The sequence below is a fragment of the Eptesicus fuscus genome, chromosome 1, assembly GCF_027574615.1.
Source record: "Eptesicus fuscus isolate TK198812 chromosome 1, DD_ASM_mEF_20220401, whole genome shotgun sequence".
Lineage (NCBI taxonomy): Eukaryota > Metazoa > Chordata > Mammalia > Chiroptera > Vespertilionidae > Eptesicus > Eptesicus fuscus.
Genome location: NC_072473.1, coordinates 44914101 through 44930654, shown reverse-complemented (window position 1 = coordinate 44930654; position 16554 = coordinate 44914101). Strand labels below are relative to the sequence as shown.

Genomic DNA, 16554 nt, shown 5'->3' with positions numbered 1-16554 from the left:
GGTGAAAAATAAATTTCAGTTGTTTAGAAGCCACCAGTAAAATAAAATTAAAGAAGCCTGAACTAAGAAAATCTCAAACAAACAACCTTACTTTTCACTTCCAGGCAGGTAAAGAACAACAAACTAAACCCAAAGACAGAGGAAGGAAGGAAATAATAGAGTAGAGAAGCAATAAATTAAATAGAGAACAAAATCAACACACCAAAAGTTGTTGATTTGTTGTGTTTTTTTTGGAAAGATAAACAAAATCAATAAACATTTAGCTAGACTAAGAAAAAAGACTCAAAATCAGAAATGAAAGAATAGACAATAAAACAGATACCTTAGAAATAAAAATATCATAAGGGATTATTGTGAACTTTAAATGTCACTGAATCACCTCTTACCCTCTTTATTTCCATGCAAAATAATCCACTTTAAAACATCCTCAATTTTTTCCCAAGGTCTGTTTTTCAACCTCATATTACATTCTGTGTCTTCTCAGTAATCACTGTAGTTCCTTGATATGCATCTTCTATTTTGAAATCTAAGTCTTAAAAACTAGGATCTGTAAAAACCAGAGTAAAGTAGATGAGTGGATAAAAAAAAAGTTGTGGTACATTATACTATGGAATACTATGCAGCAGTAAAAAAGAAAGATCTCTGACCCTTTGAGACAGCATGGAGGGACCTGGAGAGTATTATACTAAGCAAAATAAGCCAGTCAGAAAAAGATAAGTATCACATGATCTCACTCATATGTGGAATCTAATGAACAAAATAGATCCAGAGACATAGAAACATGGAACAGACTGTGGAATCTCAGAGGGAAGGTGGGGGTGGGGTGGGAAGAGAGCAACCAAAGAACTTGTATGCACAACTGAACAAAAGGAAGATAAAAAACCCAATCAAAAAATGGGCAATGGACATAAATAGATACTTTTCAAAAGAAGACAGAAGGAAGGCCAAGAGGCATATGAAAACATGCTCAAAGTCACTAATCATCAGAGAGATGCAAATCAAAATGACAATGAGGTACCATCTCACACCTGTCAGAATGGCTATCATCAACAAACGACAAGTGCTGGCGACAATGCAGAGAAAAAAGGAACCCTCATGCACTGCTGGTGGGAATGCAGACTGGTGAAGCCACTGTGGAGAACAGTATGGAGTTTCCTCAAAAAACTAAAAATGGAACTCCCATTTGACTCAGTGATTCCACTTTTAGGAATATATCCCAAGAAACTAGAAATACCAATCAGAAAGGATATATGCACCCCTATGTTCATAGCAGCACAATTTACAATAGCTAAGATTTGGAAACAGCCTAAGTGCCCATCAGCAGGTGACTGGATTAGAAAACTGTGGTACATCTACATAATGAAATACTACACTGCTTTAAAAACGAAGGAATTCTTACCATTTGCAGCAGCATGGATGGAACTGGAGAACATTACGCTAAGCGAAATAAGCCAGTCAGTGAAAGAGAAATACCACATGATCTCACTCATTTATAGATAATAAAGAACATTATAACCTGATGAACAAAAAGATTGATACAGAGGCAGAGAAGCATCAAACAGACTGTCAAATTACAGTGGGAAGGCTGGGGAGGGGGAAGGGAGCTAAGAGATCAATCAAAGGACTTGTATGCATGCATATAAGCATAACCAATGGACACAAGACACTGGGGGATAAGGGCATGTATGGGAGTGGGGGGGGGGCAATGGGGGTATATGGACACATGTAATACCTTAATCAATTTTTAAAAATTGAAAAAAAAATTTAAAAAGTAGATCCAGAGGCAGAGAAGCATCAATCAGACCATCAAACCTCAGTGGGAAGGTAGGGGAGGGGGGGGGAGGTAAGGGGGAGAGATCAACCAATGGATTTGTATGCAAGCATATAAGCCTAACCAATTGACATAGACAACAGGGGGGTGAGGTCATGAGTGGGGGGATAAAAGGGAGAGAATGGGGGAATAAGGACACATATGTAACACCTTAATCAATAAAGAAATTTAAAAAAAGAGAACTTGTATGCATACATGCATAACCCATGAAAACAGACAATAGAGTGGTGAAGGACTGGTGCAGGGGACTGGGATGTGCTAAAAGTGGTCAATGGGGAAAAAGGAGGGACATATGTAATACTTTCAACGAAAAACATTTAATTTTAAAAAAATAAAAAGCAGAGTAAAGATAATTTCCCCCCTGGCTATGCTCAGTGGTTAGAGCATCTGCCTAGGGACCGAAGCGTCTCGGGTTCAATTCCCTGTCAAGGGCAGCAGGTACCTCAGTTTCCAGTTTGATCCCAGGCCCAGGTCAGGGCAAGTGCAGGAGGCAACCAATCCATGTGTCTCACATCAATGTTTCTCTCCCTCTCTCTCTCTCTTTCTCTCTCTCTCTCTCCCTCCCTCCCTCCACCCTCCTCCCTCCCTTCCACTTTATCTGAAAAAATAAATGGAAAAAATATCCTTAGGTGAGGATTAAAAAAAGATCATTTCCCTAGTGTTATTATATTCTCACTTCAGTTAAAGAAGTCCAGAAGTAAGGTACTCTATTTTTTACAATTACATTTGTAAACAGTGGTTCCCTGGACAGTACCAAGAAGAGGTCAATGATCTTATCTTTACAAACTTTTATCAATACAGAATACAGAGACTTAAATCTGCATAACAACCATGTAAGCACAGAAAAGGGCCTCTCCTTTGCTGTGGCCTTCCACAATGTATGAGAAGCACCTGATAATTAAAGGCAGAGATTGCTGGCTCTCCTGATTCAAGCTGCCTCTCTATTCAAAGCAGGACAGGTAAGGGCTAAATTAAAGGAAACACTTTCCCCACAACCCCCTCCTCCCAGCTATTTTAACAACTCTGGGATAATTCACAATAAGGAGTCTCCAGTTAGTAAAAGGTTCCCTTCCTCCTCCCCTTTTGAACTTGTAACAACGTTTGTTCTAAACTTTTGTTTTATAGGCTTGGGGGAAAATATTGATGTCCTCTTAGGACAACTCCTGGAAAGCAAGCAAACCATAACTCTTCAAGACACCCCGCCCCCAAATCTTGTCAACTTCAACACAATCCCCCTCCCTTGCTTGTCACTTAGCAACAGCAACTGCTTGCTCTTTAAAAGTGAAAACCACTCTTTCTTACCTCCCCTGTATTGAATAGCAATACACTGGCCCTTTCCTCCCATGGAAAGTTAAATAAATTTCCTCACTTCATCTCTTCTCTTAATTGTGAATTCTCTCTCACAGCCCGCATCACCTGCCAAACCTTAACAAGCCTTAACCTTGTTTACTATGCTTTTCCTGGTAACCTCGCATAACTGACTGTCCCATTCCCAACATCTTCTTTTGTATTCAGCTGAAGATGATATTTAAGGTATTGACTTCAGCCATTTTGGTGGGTCACTCAGTTTCCTAGATCTCTCCCATGTATACAGGAAGTAAACATGTTATTAAGCTTTTGTTTTTCTCGTCGTTTAGTACTGGGACATCTCAGCCAAGAACCCAGAAGGGTAAAGGAAAAATCATTCTTCCTCTTCTGCAGAGAAAGAGGCTACACCATATAACCTAGGTGCGTAGTAGGCTATAAGCACACTCCATGATGTTTGCCCAATCAGGAAATCACTGTGGATGAAAAAAGGGCCACATACTAAACCTGACAAGCCCAGAGGAGGCCTGCATAGCAGGCCTTACAAACTCAAGAGACCAAAAGTAACCACATAGGATGGTCTGAACATAAAAATTCCTAACTAAAAGGGAATCATGGCAGATAGTCTCATTCTGGGCCTATAGCTTCCTTGACAACGGTCAATCTGTATCTTAGGTAAGTCTGTTTTACTGTTTTTTTTGCATCTAAGTACTCTCCTTTTCCAGACCACTCAAGACATACCCACCGCACTAGAGCAGAGACCACAGAACCCTCCTGGTTATCTTGTTCCCCCCCATACCATCTTTATGTGCTGTAAATATTAGTTATTAACTATCCTGTACCCACCAATGTAAAAGTTTCTCCATTTTACTCTTTATCCAATCACAGACTTCTCGACTTTGCTTTCTCCTGTGTCCCTAATCTTCCACTAATGAATTTGATGTAACCTTCCTTATGAATCCTCCTTTGATTCTAATGTATAAAATAAGCTGTAAAACTGCCATCCTCAGGAGCATTTTTTAAATATTTTGTATTGATTTCAGAGAGGAAGAGAGTGGGAGAGAGATAGACTCATCAATGATGAGAGAGAATTATTGATTGGCTGCCTCCTGCACGCCCCCTACTGAGAAATCAAGCCCACAACCCCAGCATGTGCCCTTGACCGGAATGGAACCTGGGACCCTTCAATCTGCAGGCCCTGGGAGCATTTTTGCAATATGTTGAGATTTTGATTCCTGGCAATTGTCAGATTGACTCAAATAAACTCATAAAAGTTCTCTATAGCTTTGGACGTTGTTGACATTAACATGGTCTAACAACTGTTGACTGAAAAGGGAGTTCCATGGAAAGTAACCTCACAGGATGTTCTGATCTTACTTCATAACTGGGAAGGTCATGGTGGGTAGTCATGCCACAGGGATACAACTTCTTTACTAAGGCTTATCATTGCCTTAAGCAAACCCTGTCCAACGCTGGCAGGTGTGGCTCAGTGGTTGAGCATCAACCCATGAACCAAGAGGTCACTGGTTAAATTCTCAGTCAGGGTACATGCTGGGATTGCAGGCTCCATCCCCCAGTAGGGGGTGTGCAGGAGGCAGCCGAATGATGATTCTCTTTGATCATTGAAGTTTCTCTCTCTCTCCCGCTCCCTTCCTCTCTCTGAAATCAATAAAAAAATATATTTTTAAAAGCCCTGTCCATCATTTCTGTGCATCTAGGTTAAAACACCTTTGAAATGCCCCCTTTCAGACCCCTCAAGAAAGCACATAATCTTAACTATCCTGTAATCCCATCCCCCAAATTGCTTCCTCCCACCTTCTTGTAACTTTACTTATTTCCCTCCTTAATCTCAAATGCATAAAAGAAACTGCAAACTGCTATTCTACAAAACATTTACCTCAGCCTGTTGAGATCTTGCTTCCAAGTGTATCCTTTTTGGCTCAAATACATATCTCTACAGGCTCTGGCCAGTATGTTCAGTGGTTAGAGTGTCAGCCTGTGCACCAAAAGGTCGCAGGCTCAATTACTGGTCAAGGGCACTTACCTGGGTTGGAGGCTCTATTCCCACCCGGTGCAGGCGACAACCAATCAATGCGTCTCACATCGATGTTTCTCTTTCTCTCTTCCCTTCTCTCTTTCCCCCTCCCTCTCCCTACCCCCCCTCTCTCTTTCCCCTCCCTCCTCCTCTCCCTCTCCCTCTGCTCCTTCCCCTTCATCCCCTCCATCCTTCCCTATCTCCCTTCTACTCTCTCTAAAAATCAATGGAAAAAATATCCTTGAGGAAGGATTAACCAAAACAAAATTCTCGCCCTGACCAGTTTGGCTCAGTGGATAGAGCATCAGCCTGCGGACTGAAGGGTCCCAGGTTCGATTTCGGTCAAGGGCATGTACCTTGGTTGCAGGCACATCCCCAGTAGGGGGTGTGCAGGAGGCAGTTGATCGATGTTTCTCTATCATCAATGTTTCTAACTCTCTATCCCTCTCCCTTCCTCTCTGTAAAAAATCAATAAATTATATTTAAAAAAATTCTCTACGGTGTGAACATTCTTACATTTATTTGGATTTTTTTATATTTCAAATTATTGATACATTCAAAGAGTATAAAAAGAGCTGCTACCGATGCTGTGTCAAGTCACACTCGACATCGGAGTGCAAAAGGCTAACCAGCACATGACTGTATCTACACTAATAAAAGAGAAAGATGCAAATTGACCATACCTTCGTGACACCCACCAGCCAATCAGGAGTATGCAAATTAACCCAACAAAGATGGCGGGTTAATTTGCATACACAGGCACCGAGCGAGCGGCCGGGGGCAGGATGCAGGCATTCTGCACTGCCCCAGCCACGCCGGACCTCTGGGCAGCGTGGGAAGGAGGAAAGGCAGCTCCGGCTAGAGCGAAGGTGGTGCCGGCAGCCAGGGGAAGGAAGGACCATTCTTGCACGAATCTCTGTGCATCAGGCCTCTAGTAGGACTATAAAAGACCCTATAAATGCACACTTTTTCTACTTTCTTCTTTGAACTAATTTAGAAAACAATTGTATAGAATTGTTGGGGGTGCTTTAATAAATCAAACTGAAAGTAATCTCACAGGGTGATCTGATCCTAAATTCCTAACTGGGCAGGTCATGCCCCAAGCACAAAACTTCTTTAGTAAAAAGTTTATCTTTGCCTTAAGAAATCCCTCTGCATTGTTCTTGTGCATCTAGGTTAACACATCTTTGAAATGCCAGAGTAATAATGTTTTTCAGACCCCTGAGCACACATAATATAGTTAACTATCCTGTAATCCAGGGGTGGAGAACCTTTTTTCTGCCAAGGGCCACTTGGATATTTATAACATCATTTGGGGGCCATACAAAATTATCAAGTTAAAAATTAGCCTGCTAAATTTAATTAACTCACCCCTAATGTCTTAGTAGGGCCAGACCAAATGATTTCACTGGCCTTATACAGCCATGGGCCTGACGTTCCCCACCCCTGCTGTAATCCAAGCCCCAACTTGTTTTCTCCCACTTCCATGTAATCTTTATGTCCTTAATTCCAAAATATAAAAGAAACTGAAAAATTGTCATTCTCAGGAGCATTTGCAATTGTGCTTCCCAGCAACTATCACTAATGTGGCTTAAATAAATTTTTTAAAAATCATTTATTTGAGAGAGATCAATTTGTTGTTCCACTTATTCATGCATTCATTGGTTGATTCCTGTATGTGCCCTGATGTGATATCAAACCCATAACCTTGGCGTACTGGGACGAGGCTCCAACCAACTAAGCTACCTGGTCAGGACTTAAATAAATTCTTATAAAAGTTCTCTACTAGTTTGGATGTTCTCATGTCCACAAAATATGTATATAATGTATTGTAGCAATTATAACATACAGAGATGCAATATATTTGCCAATAACATCACAAAGGAGATGGGTAAGACCACAGCTATTTTGGGATGAAGAAATGACTCCACCTGGAAACTCAAACACAAGAGAACAAATGTAGAGAATATAACAAAAGCCATAAATACGGTATTTATTTGTCCTTTCTTATCTCTTTTTCCTTAAAAGTCATAGAATTATATAAAGTAATTATGACAATATACCATTAGGATTGTAATGTTTATAATTGCACTATCCTATCTAATAAAGAGGGTGATATGCAAATTGACTGTCACACCATAACAATATGGCTGCACCCACAGCAGAGGCAGTGATCGTATAACACAAGATGGCTGCGCCCACAGCAGAGGCCAAGTTCCCATAACAAGCCTTAACAAGCAATCAGCAGGGACCTGAGGCTGCATGGTGCTGGCCGGGGCAGGGAACCTGAGGCTGCACCCCCCGCCTGGTGAGGCTTGACAGGGGACCTCAGGCAGCGCCCCCCGCCCCAGCACTGGGCCGGGGGACATCAGGCTGCGCCCCCTGCCCTGGCATCAGGCTGGGAGACCTCAGGCCATGCCCGCCACCCGGCAGGGCTTGATGGGGGACCTCAGGCTGCACCCTCTGCCCAACAGGGCCTGATGGGGGACCTCAAGCCGCACCCCCTGCCCCAGTGCCGGGCCAGGGGACCTCAGGCCGCACCCCCCCGCCCCAGCGCCAGGCTGAGGGACCTCAGGGCGCACACCCCGCACAACTGGATTTGACGGGGGACCTCAGGCCACGCCCCCTGACCCAGGCCAGGGAACCTCATGCCACGCCCCCACCCAGCGGGGCTTGACAGGGGTGGGGCTGGCTGGGTCTGGTTCTCGCGAAATTTTGAGGTGCACATGGGTGGGTGGGGACTTGACTCTGGTTCCCGTGGTGTGCCCCAGACTCTGACAAGAGGAAGATTTTCATATACATTTTACCAATTTTCTTTCATCTCTGACACTTCTATTACAGAGAAAGGGCAAATAGCAATATTAAAGTATTTCCTCTAATTAATTCCCTTTTAATGTGCATGAATTTTGTGCACTGGATCACTAGTATGTAAATAAAGCAAAACAGAGAAAAGGAACGACAGCTATACAAGAGTAATGTTTCTATATCTCAGTAGAAGAAAGCACCTGTGTAAACATTCATGACCTCATATTTGGCAATGGATTTATAGCCAAAATACCAAAAGTTTGACTAACAAAAGAAAAACATAAATTTAACTTCTTCAAAATGAAAAAATGTTATGCTTCAAAGGATACTATCAAAAGAGAAAAAAAAATAACCAACAGAATTAGAGAAATATTTGTAAATCATATATCTGATCTGGGACTTGAATCTGGAATATATAAGAAACTCACACATATCAATAATAAAAGACCAATAATCCAATTTAAAAATGGGCAAACAATCTGAATAGATATTTCTCCAAAGATATACAAATGGCCAATAAGCACACGGATAGATGATCAACATCTTTAGTCATCAGGAAAATACAAATCAAAACCACAATGAGCCCCAGCCCATTTTGTTCAGTGGATAGAGCGTGGACCTGCAGACTGAAGGGTCCCAGGTTCGATTCCTGTCAAGGACACATGCTTGGGTTTCAGGCTCGATCCCCAGTAGGGAGTTTGCAGGAGACAGCCAATCAATGATCCTCCCTCATCATTGATGTTTCTATCTCTCTCCCTCTCCCTTCCTCTCTGAAATCAATAAAAATATATTTTAAAATAAATAAAATGAGATAACACTTCACATCCACTAAGATGGCTTGACTAAAGTGAGTTAATTTAATGTTTGACCAATATTGACAAGGATGTGGAGAAATTTTAACCCTCATACACTTCTTATGGTAATGCAAAATGGTGTAGTCACTTTGAAAACCAGTCTGGCAGTTCCTTAAATAATTAAATATAGAGTTACCATATGACCCAGGAATTATATCCCTTCGTATACACCCAAGAAAAATGAAAACTTATGTCCATAAAAAACTTGTACATGAATGTTTATTGTTGCATTATTCATGACAGCCAAAAGATGGAAACAACTCAAATGTCCATCAACCGAGCAATGCATAAAATCTTATATATCCGCATCATGGAATATTACGTGACAATGAAAAACTATATAGTACTTAATACATGCCCAACATGAATGATCCTTGAAAACATAATGCTAAGTGAAAGAAGTCAAGTCTCAATTCCATGTATGTGAAATGTCCAGAATGGACAAATCTATAGAGACTTAACATAGATTACTGGTTGCTTAGGGCAGGTGGGGAGAGGAATGGGAGGTGATAGCCAAAATGGTAACAGGTTTATTTTTATTTATTAAAAATGTTTAATGTCGACACTATTGCAGATGTCCCCTATTAACCTCCCTTTTCCCACCTCCACTCACCTCTGCTTCCCCCTCCCTTGGCCTTCACCACACTATTGTCCCTATGCATGAGTTATGCATACATGTTCTTTAGCTAATCCCTTCACCTTCTTTATCCAGTTATCCCCAGCCCCTCCCCTCTGGCACTTGCCAGTCTGTTCCATATATCCCTGCTTCTGGTTTTATTTTGTTCGTCAGTTTATTTTGTTCATTACATTCCACATATAATTGAAATCATATGGTATTTGATGTAATGAAAAAATGTTAGTTGTCTATGGTGATGGTGGCACATATTATTGAATATACTAAAATCTATTATTGAATTGCACACTTTAAATGTATATTTGAATTAATCTCAATAAATTTGTTTAAAAAAAACAAATGTGGTACATATATACAATGGAATACCATAAGAAAAGATGAAATACTGCCATTTGTGACAACATAGATAGTTCTTAAGAATATCATGCTAAGCTAAATAAGTCAGACAGAAAAAGTAAATACCTTATGATTCCACTCATATGGGATATAAAACTGAAAACAACAAATGAACAAACAAGACAACAAAAACTCATAGACCAAACAACAGTATGGTGGTTACCAGAGGGGAAGGGGGCTGGGGGAGAGGTAGTAAAGAGTAAAGAGGGTCAAATGTATGGTGAGAGAAGAACATTTGACTTTGGGTGGTTAACACATAATGCTATATATAGATGATGTATTATAGAATTTATAGAATTGCAGATGTCCCCTATTAACCCCCTTGAAACCTATATAATCTTATTAACCAATACCACCCCAATAAATTTAATTTTAAAGAATGAAGTATATGATCAAGAGTCAAGGACATTTTAAACTTAGATGAAAGGTGCTATAGATTTACTCAGTTTCTACGATTTAAATATTCATGAAATGAACCCAAAATTCTATCATTCAAAATTCATAAGTCCTTTTATTATTAACTAACATCACAGAGAGGCAACTGTAAAATAAATCATTACAATTTAAATCTTATCACACAAAATCTTTCAATTTTAAGAAAAAATTTTATGTTTAATGTGTTTCCCTCTATTAATAGTGCTCTATTAATTATTAGACCAGTATCATTACAATTCAACAAACACTTACTGTGTGCTTAGTGTCTGTCAGAGTCTTAGCTACCCTTCTATCAATACCTGACACACAGAAGACAATAAATGAATGAATGGCCTCAAAGGCTGTCAATTATTAGGACTTAGTTTCCTCATCTGCAGAATTAGAAGAGCTGGATATGGTATTCTCTCCATAGCAGCACTGTTCAACAGAACTTTCTGCAATGATGGAAATGTTCCAAATCTATGTGGCTATTCAGACTTTAGAATGTGGCAATTGAGAAATTAAGTTTTTAACTTAATTTAATTTAAACAGACACATGAAGCTAATTACTACTATATTACACACAGGCTATAGTGTGAAAAACACATTTACAATGCATCCCAGTAATCATATACATGTGGGAGTGTGTGTGTGTATAAACATATAAAACAAAAGTACATAAACCAATATGTCCTTTAACATGTATAAGGCAATACTTCCTTTCCTATTCTACTGAATTTCACCTTTAAAAAAGTGCTGACCCAACCCACTAACATTTTATAACACAGCAATAAGGTTTCTTTCCAGCTCTAAAACATCATGCTATATACTAATGACTGTCCTAAAAGTTTGCATTCAATATTTACTTTGTAATCTTAAATCACAAGTCACTTAGTAATTTGAATTTGCCTCACATTAGATCAGGGTCTACTTTAAAAGCTTTATAATAGTTCCTTCATCTCCCTGTTAAATGCATTTTTTAAAAAAAAAAGATAAGAGTTGCATGCCTCTGAGAAGTAGAAAGCAAAGGAAACATCTTTCCCTTGTTTTTCACATCACAGACATTGTAATCAAAGGAAATGGTAGAGTGTAGAGGACAGAGCGGAGGAAGTAAGTTGTGGGGATAGTGTTCATGAAAAGAGAACGCTAACATTTATTGCCATCACCTCCTCTGAAACACCTACTGACTTCTTTTCCCCTTCATTCTTCCAGGCTGACAAAGTCCTACAAACTTTATCTTAATTTTATTTGGCTTATTAGAGGACTACAGAACAAGAATTGTTCCCAGGAGATCATGTTACAAACTTTTAACAATAAAGTATTTTTAAAACCTAAAAAAAAAAAAAACTATCTGGATTTGCTTCTCTAGCCTAATCTGCCACTTCCCATCTTGAACTCACTAGTCTAAACCATATGCAGTTCTACAAAAGGTCCATGTTCTCTCTTACCTTTGGGCCTTTGCACATGCTATTCCCTCTTTAACTAGATAACTTCTCCTAATGTTTCAGGTCTTTGCTTTTGTATCCATCACTGAAGGCAATTTTCCCCACCTCAAGGTCAGACTTGATGCCCCTCATGTATATCTTCCAGTACTTTGGACCTTTCCCATCATTGCACTATTGTATTATAATTGCCTGTTTACTTAATCTATTCCCCCAGTTAGATTTTTAAACTTTAAGGACAGGGCCTATATTTTGTCCTGTTGACTGCTATAAAGGTGTTCATTAATTATTGAATGAATGAATTCATTCCACATGCCTAGCATCATTACCTATTGTCCCTGCTTGGAATTTTCTCCCAGTTCTATCACCAGTATGAGATCCATTCTATAATTTGGCCCTTCATTATCACTATTTCCTCTGGATGCCTATAGCAACTACAACTACTACATTGTTTTTTAGTGACTCTTGTAATGCATAGATCCAACCTCCTTAATGAAATTGACCAATCTTGAAGGCATTAACACGTTTCTCTTGATACCCCGTTATGTAGCATAGTGCTATGTACATAGTAGATATTAAATATTTGTTGATGAAGAATCAAAATTTTAAGAGGTTATTTCTCATACAAAGCTGATAACATTTTAGTAATACTGATGAACAGGTTGTGGCAATTAAATGTTTGGTCGATATATAAGAAATAAAAAGATAGACTGAAGTAGAGCAAGTGGAAATAAAAAAAAATTAAAACCCTGTTCTTGACAGATAATAATGTACACAAATATTAAGAGGCACTATAACCATAGCTACATTCAGTAGTTAAAGATAAGTAGCCTTATGGCTTCCAAAGCGACCTGTGTACACAGAAGAGCACTATTTTCGATTCAAAGGACAATTTCTGCTTACATATAAATTTAGGACGGTCTATGTTTTGGAGAAAAAGATAATTTGGCTTATCAAGGAGCCCTGCCAGCAAGGGGGATAACTGGTGCCAACTCAATTTGCCGCTTGTTTATACCTAGTTTGCCATCTTCTTGAGTACTCTCCAAACGCTACTTCTGAGTAAAATCAGAACCATTGGCAAATTGGTCCCAAATTCCATTACTAACTTTAGAAAACAGTCAGTTTTCCTTGCATTTACCAAGGTAAGCAGTATGGGAATGGTGTCCACCCCATCTCTTAAACTAAGAGAACACTGTAAATCCTACGAGAGTTACTGGTGTTCGGGGTGACCTCTGTCCGGAACCGCCCGTCCCATTCCCATTTGCTGTACCCCTTCACCCCTTTCTCAAATTACTAACCCTAATTTACTTCACTTACTGCTACTCCGAGATAGCCCTGACAACCTTTCTTCTTGGCTCCTTCTCTGATCCGAGGTTAAGAGGGCAACATTTCCCCCATGGGTCCCCTTGCCCTTCACCCTACTCTTCCATGTGAAAGGCAACTCACCTGGGAAATTCGAGCGGTTCCTGGGACGCCGAGCTGACGTGACCCCCATTGCGGACCTGATCCGCGCACAGACACTAGAGGCCGAATCAGAATCGCGAGGTGCAAACGCTTTTCGAAAGCAGCCGCCGCGGCAGCCCAGCGCCAGGAATGTATCGCGAGCAGCGCCATCTTGAGCGAGGAAAGAGGAACCGAGAGCAGAGGATTGTGGGACACTGGAGGACTGAACTAGGCTGTCTTAGTCCTTTCTTCCCCTCAACCCTCGTTTTCCCAGGGCCCAAGACCGGAAGTAGCTTCTGGTAAGATTCTGGTACCTTAGACTTAGAGCAACCGCTTTTTTTCTTCTAGGGCGGGTCTTTGCGAGTTTTTCTTACACAACCGGGAACGTCCGATTAATACTGTATTTTTCTCATTACCTAGATTTGCTAGATAAAATACAGGATGCGCAGTTAAATTTGAATTTCAGATAAACGATGTATCATTTTTTTCAATTTTTAATTTTATTTTTTAACTTATCTTTATTGTTGGAAGCATTACAGATATCCCCTTCGTTTTTGTTTTTTTTTCCCATTGATCCCCTCCACAACGCACCCGCCCCTCCCAGGCTTTCACCACACTGTAGGCTATGCATATCTGCATATAAATTCCCTGGTTAATCTCTCCCTAACCACCCACCTTCTCTCTGAAGTTCGTCAGTCTGTTTCATGCTTCTATGTTTCTGGATCTAGTCTGTTCCATTTTTTAATACAGATATATCTCAAATATTAAATTTGCTAAATCTAGCAACCTCATCTTGTCCATCATTTCACTCTCCTCTTACCCCCTCCAACTCAGTGCCACACTCCACTCTGCATTTTCCCTTTGCATATTCTTATCTTCACTCTCCTGTACACTAACACTTGGGGTAGATTAAACTACAAATATTAATTTCCCCAGGGAAGGGGCTTCATCCTAGAGATTCACGGCATCTTCATATTGTAAGCGCTTTTACTTGGCTGATTGTGCCAACCTGGTGTCGGTTATCCACTGGTCTGTAGCTTTTGGGACGGTTTTACATACAGCTTTACTCCGCTGCTTTGCCTCCCTAACTCTTCCCTTTGTTTTCTGCAGCGTCCTTAATTATTTCAAAACAGCCAGATTAGCTGAGAGATAGTAAAATGTAAATGTATATAAAATTCATGTTTAAAGACAGGGTTACATTCTTTTTTTTGGGGGGGGGGCGGTAATCCTCACCTGAGGATTTTTTTTTCTATTCATTTTTAGGGAGAGTGAAAGAGAGAGAGAAAGAGAAACATAGATGTGAGAGAACGCCTGAAACCAAGGTATGTGCCCTTGACCAGAATCGAACCCAGGACCCTTTGGTCCACAGGCCGATGCTCTACCCACTGAGCCAAACCAGCTAGGGTGACAGGGTTATATTCTTTTGACACCGCTGTCGTCAAACAAAATGATGTTGAAATATGTTTACAGTTATTTGGGAAACTGCATTTCCAAGTATAAATGTTACTTGAAACCGTGGAGACAATAATGCAATTGCAATTTTATATTCATTGCTGCTTTCTCAAATCTGTCAGACAGCACAAGCAAATAATTATGAACTTCTTATGTAGACACACCCTGGACTAATGATAAGTCTGATGAAGACAAAGACTATGCTTGGCCCAGGAAGTTAGCTTCACTTTGTTTCAAGATTCATATTATACTGCAGGTTTCCAGGTAAGGTGATGTTTGAGCAGAATTATTTAAATAAAAATAAATTTTCCAGTGGAAGGGAATTCCATATAAATGAAATGGCATGCTAAAAAAAAAAAAAAAAAAAAAAAAAAAAAAGGAGGCATAAAACTTTTCCAGGTTCAGGAGTTTAAGGAGTATATGGCAGAGTAGTAGGAGATGAGCCTGGGTGAGCAAGTGAACTAATGGTGAAAAGGCCTCTAAGAAGTTATCATATAGCCAGTGAAGGGTTTTAATCAGGAGAGTAAGTAACATGATCAAATTTGCATGTCCATTAAACCACTCTAGCTTAAGTGGGAAGGCTGGACTGGAGGGAATTCAGACTAGAGTCAGGTCCTTAAATTCAGTCATAAAATAAAGGCTTTAACCTGGCAGTAACAGTGGTAGTAGATCAATTCCTAAGATATTATGGATCTCGAATTGAAAGGATTTAATGACTAATTGTGGCTTATTATTATCTTGTTAATAGAGCAGTAATGGCCTCTTTTATTAATGTCTATATCATCAATATATTCAGCATCTGTTCTGTTAGAGAGCAACACTCTACACTAGAGAAACCCTAGATTCTTCCCAGTGATTTTGGTTAGGGCTGAATATTGCCACTGAATCTTTCTACCCAGGTAAGGCATCGTCCAGTAATGCTCTGACTTTTTTAAAAAATATTTTATTGATTTTTTTACAGAGAGGAAGGGAGAGAGATAGAGAGTTAGAAACATTGATGAGAGAGAAACATCAATCAGCTGCCTCCTGCACACTCCCTACAGGGGATGTGCCCGCAACCAAGGTACATGCCCTTGACCGGAATCGAACCTGGGACCCTTCAGTCCGCAGGCCGACACTCTATCCACTGAGCCAAACCAGTTAGGACTGCTCTGACTTTTTTAAAATGTAGAAACATATACCATCTATATCTTGTGAGAAATTGTCAGATATAATGTGACAACATGAAATCTTTAATTTGTATACTTTTAGAAACTCTCATACACACTACCTTGCAGGATCTTAACAATAGGATTATTAAGGTCATTTCTCATTTCTAGTAGATAAAGAAGACCAGGACCATGTGGTGATAGAGTTGGAAAGAGAACCCTGGTATTCTGGCTTCTCTTCCACTGTTCTTTACACTAAAGATGTTGCCTACATTCAAATGTAAAATTTAATTGAAAGACTATAGAGGCTGTTAGGTCTGATCAAAGAATTGAAACAATACCCCCTCCCCTGGGAACTGACCTTTAGGCCACTTCACATTGGACTTTCCACTTGCTTAGACCACATTCCACTTGCTAAGACTATTATATCTCCCCTCCGGAGTTTCCCAGAATCTGGACCTGCACAGAGAATTCTCCACCCAGAAAAAGCCCGCCTAGAGTCCTTTAAAAACCTCTCTGACTCCCATCTTTGGGTGCTGGCACCATTTTGGCGCTCAGCCCATCTGGTATCCAGATGACCCAATAAATTCATAATTCTTTACCTCTTTGGGCCTCATGCATTCCTCCTTTGGCAACCCTAACATTTGGTGCCAAAACCCGAGGGGGTTCCATGGGGATGGGGAGCCATCACCCCAGCTTCAGTCAACCCAAGTTTGCTACTTGGAGAGCAGTAGGCAGTGGCAGCTTGACCTGGGCTTACCTCCCAATCTTACTCGGGCAACTTGATTGCCGGCC

At 40.2% G+C, this 16554-nt stretch overlaps 1 protein-coding gene across 1 annotated transcript in view; it reads right to left on the bottom strand.

The window, feature by feature from the left end:
• Positions 1–13340, bottom strand: part of ABCB7 (ATP binding cassette subfamily B member 7) — a 161419-nt gene extending 148079 nt beyond the window's left edge. The window contains exon 1 of the mRNA XM_008158871.3: positions 13163–13340. Coding sequence (XP_008157093.1) covers positions 13163–13330 — 168 coding nt within the window. The 5' untranslated portion in view covers positions 13331–13340. The remainder of the gene's footprint in view (positions 1–13162) is intronic.
• Between the last annotated feature and the right edge of the window lie 3214 nt (positions 13341–16554).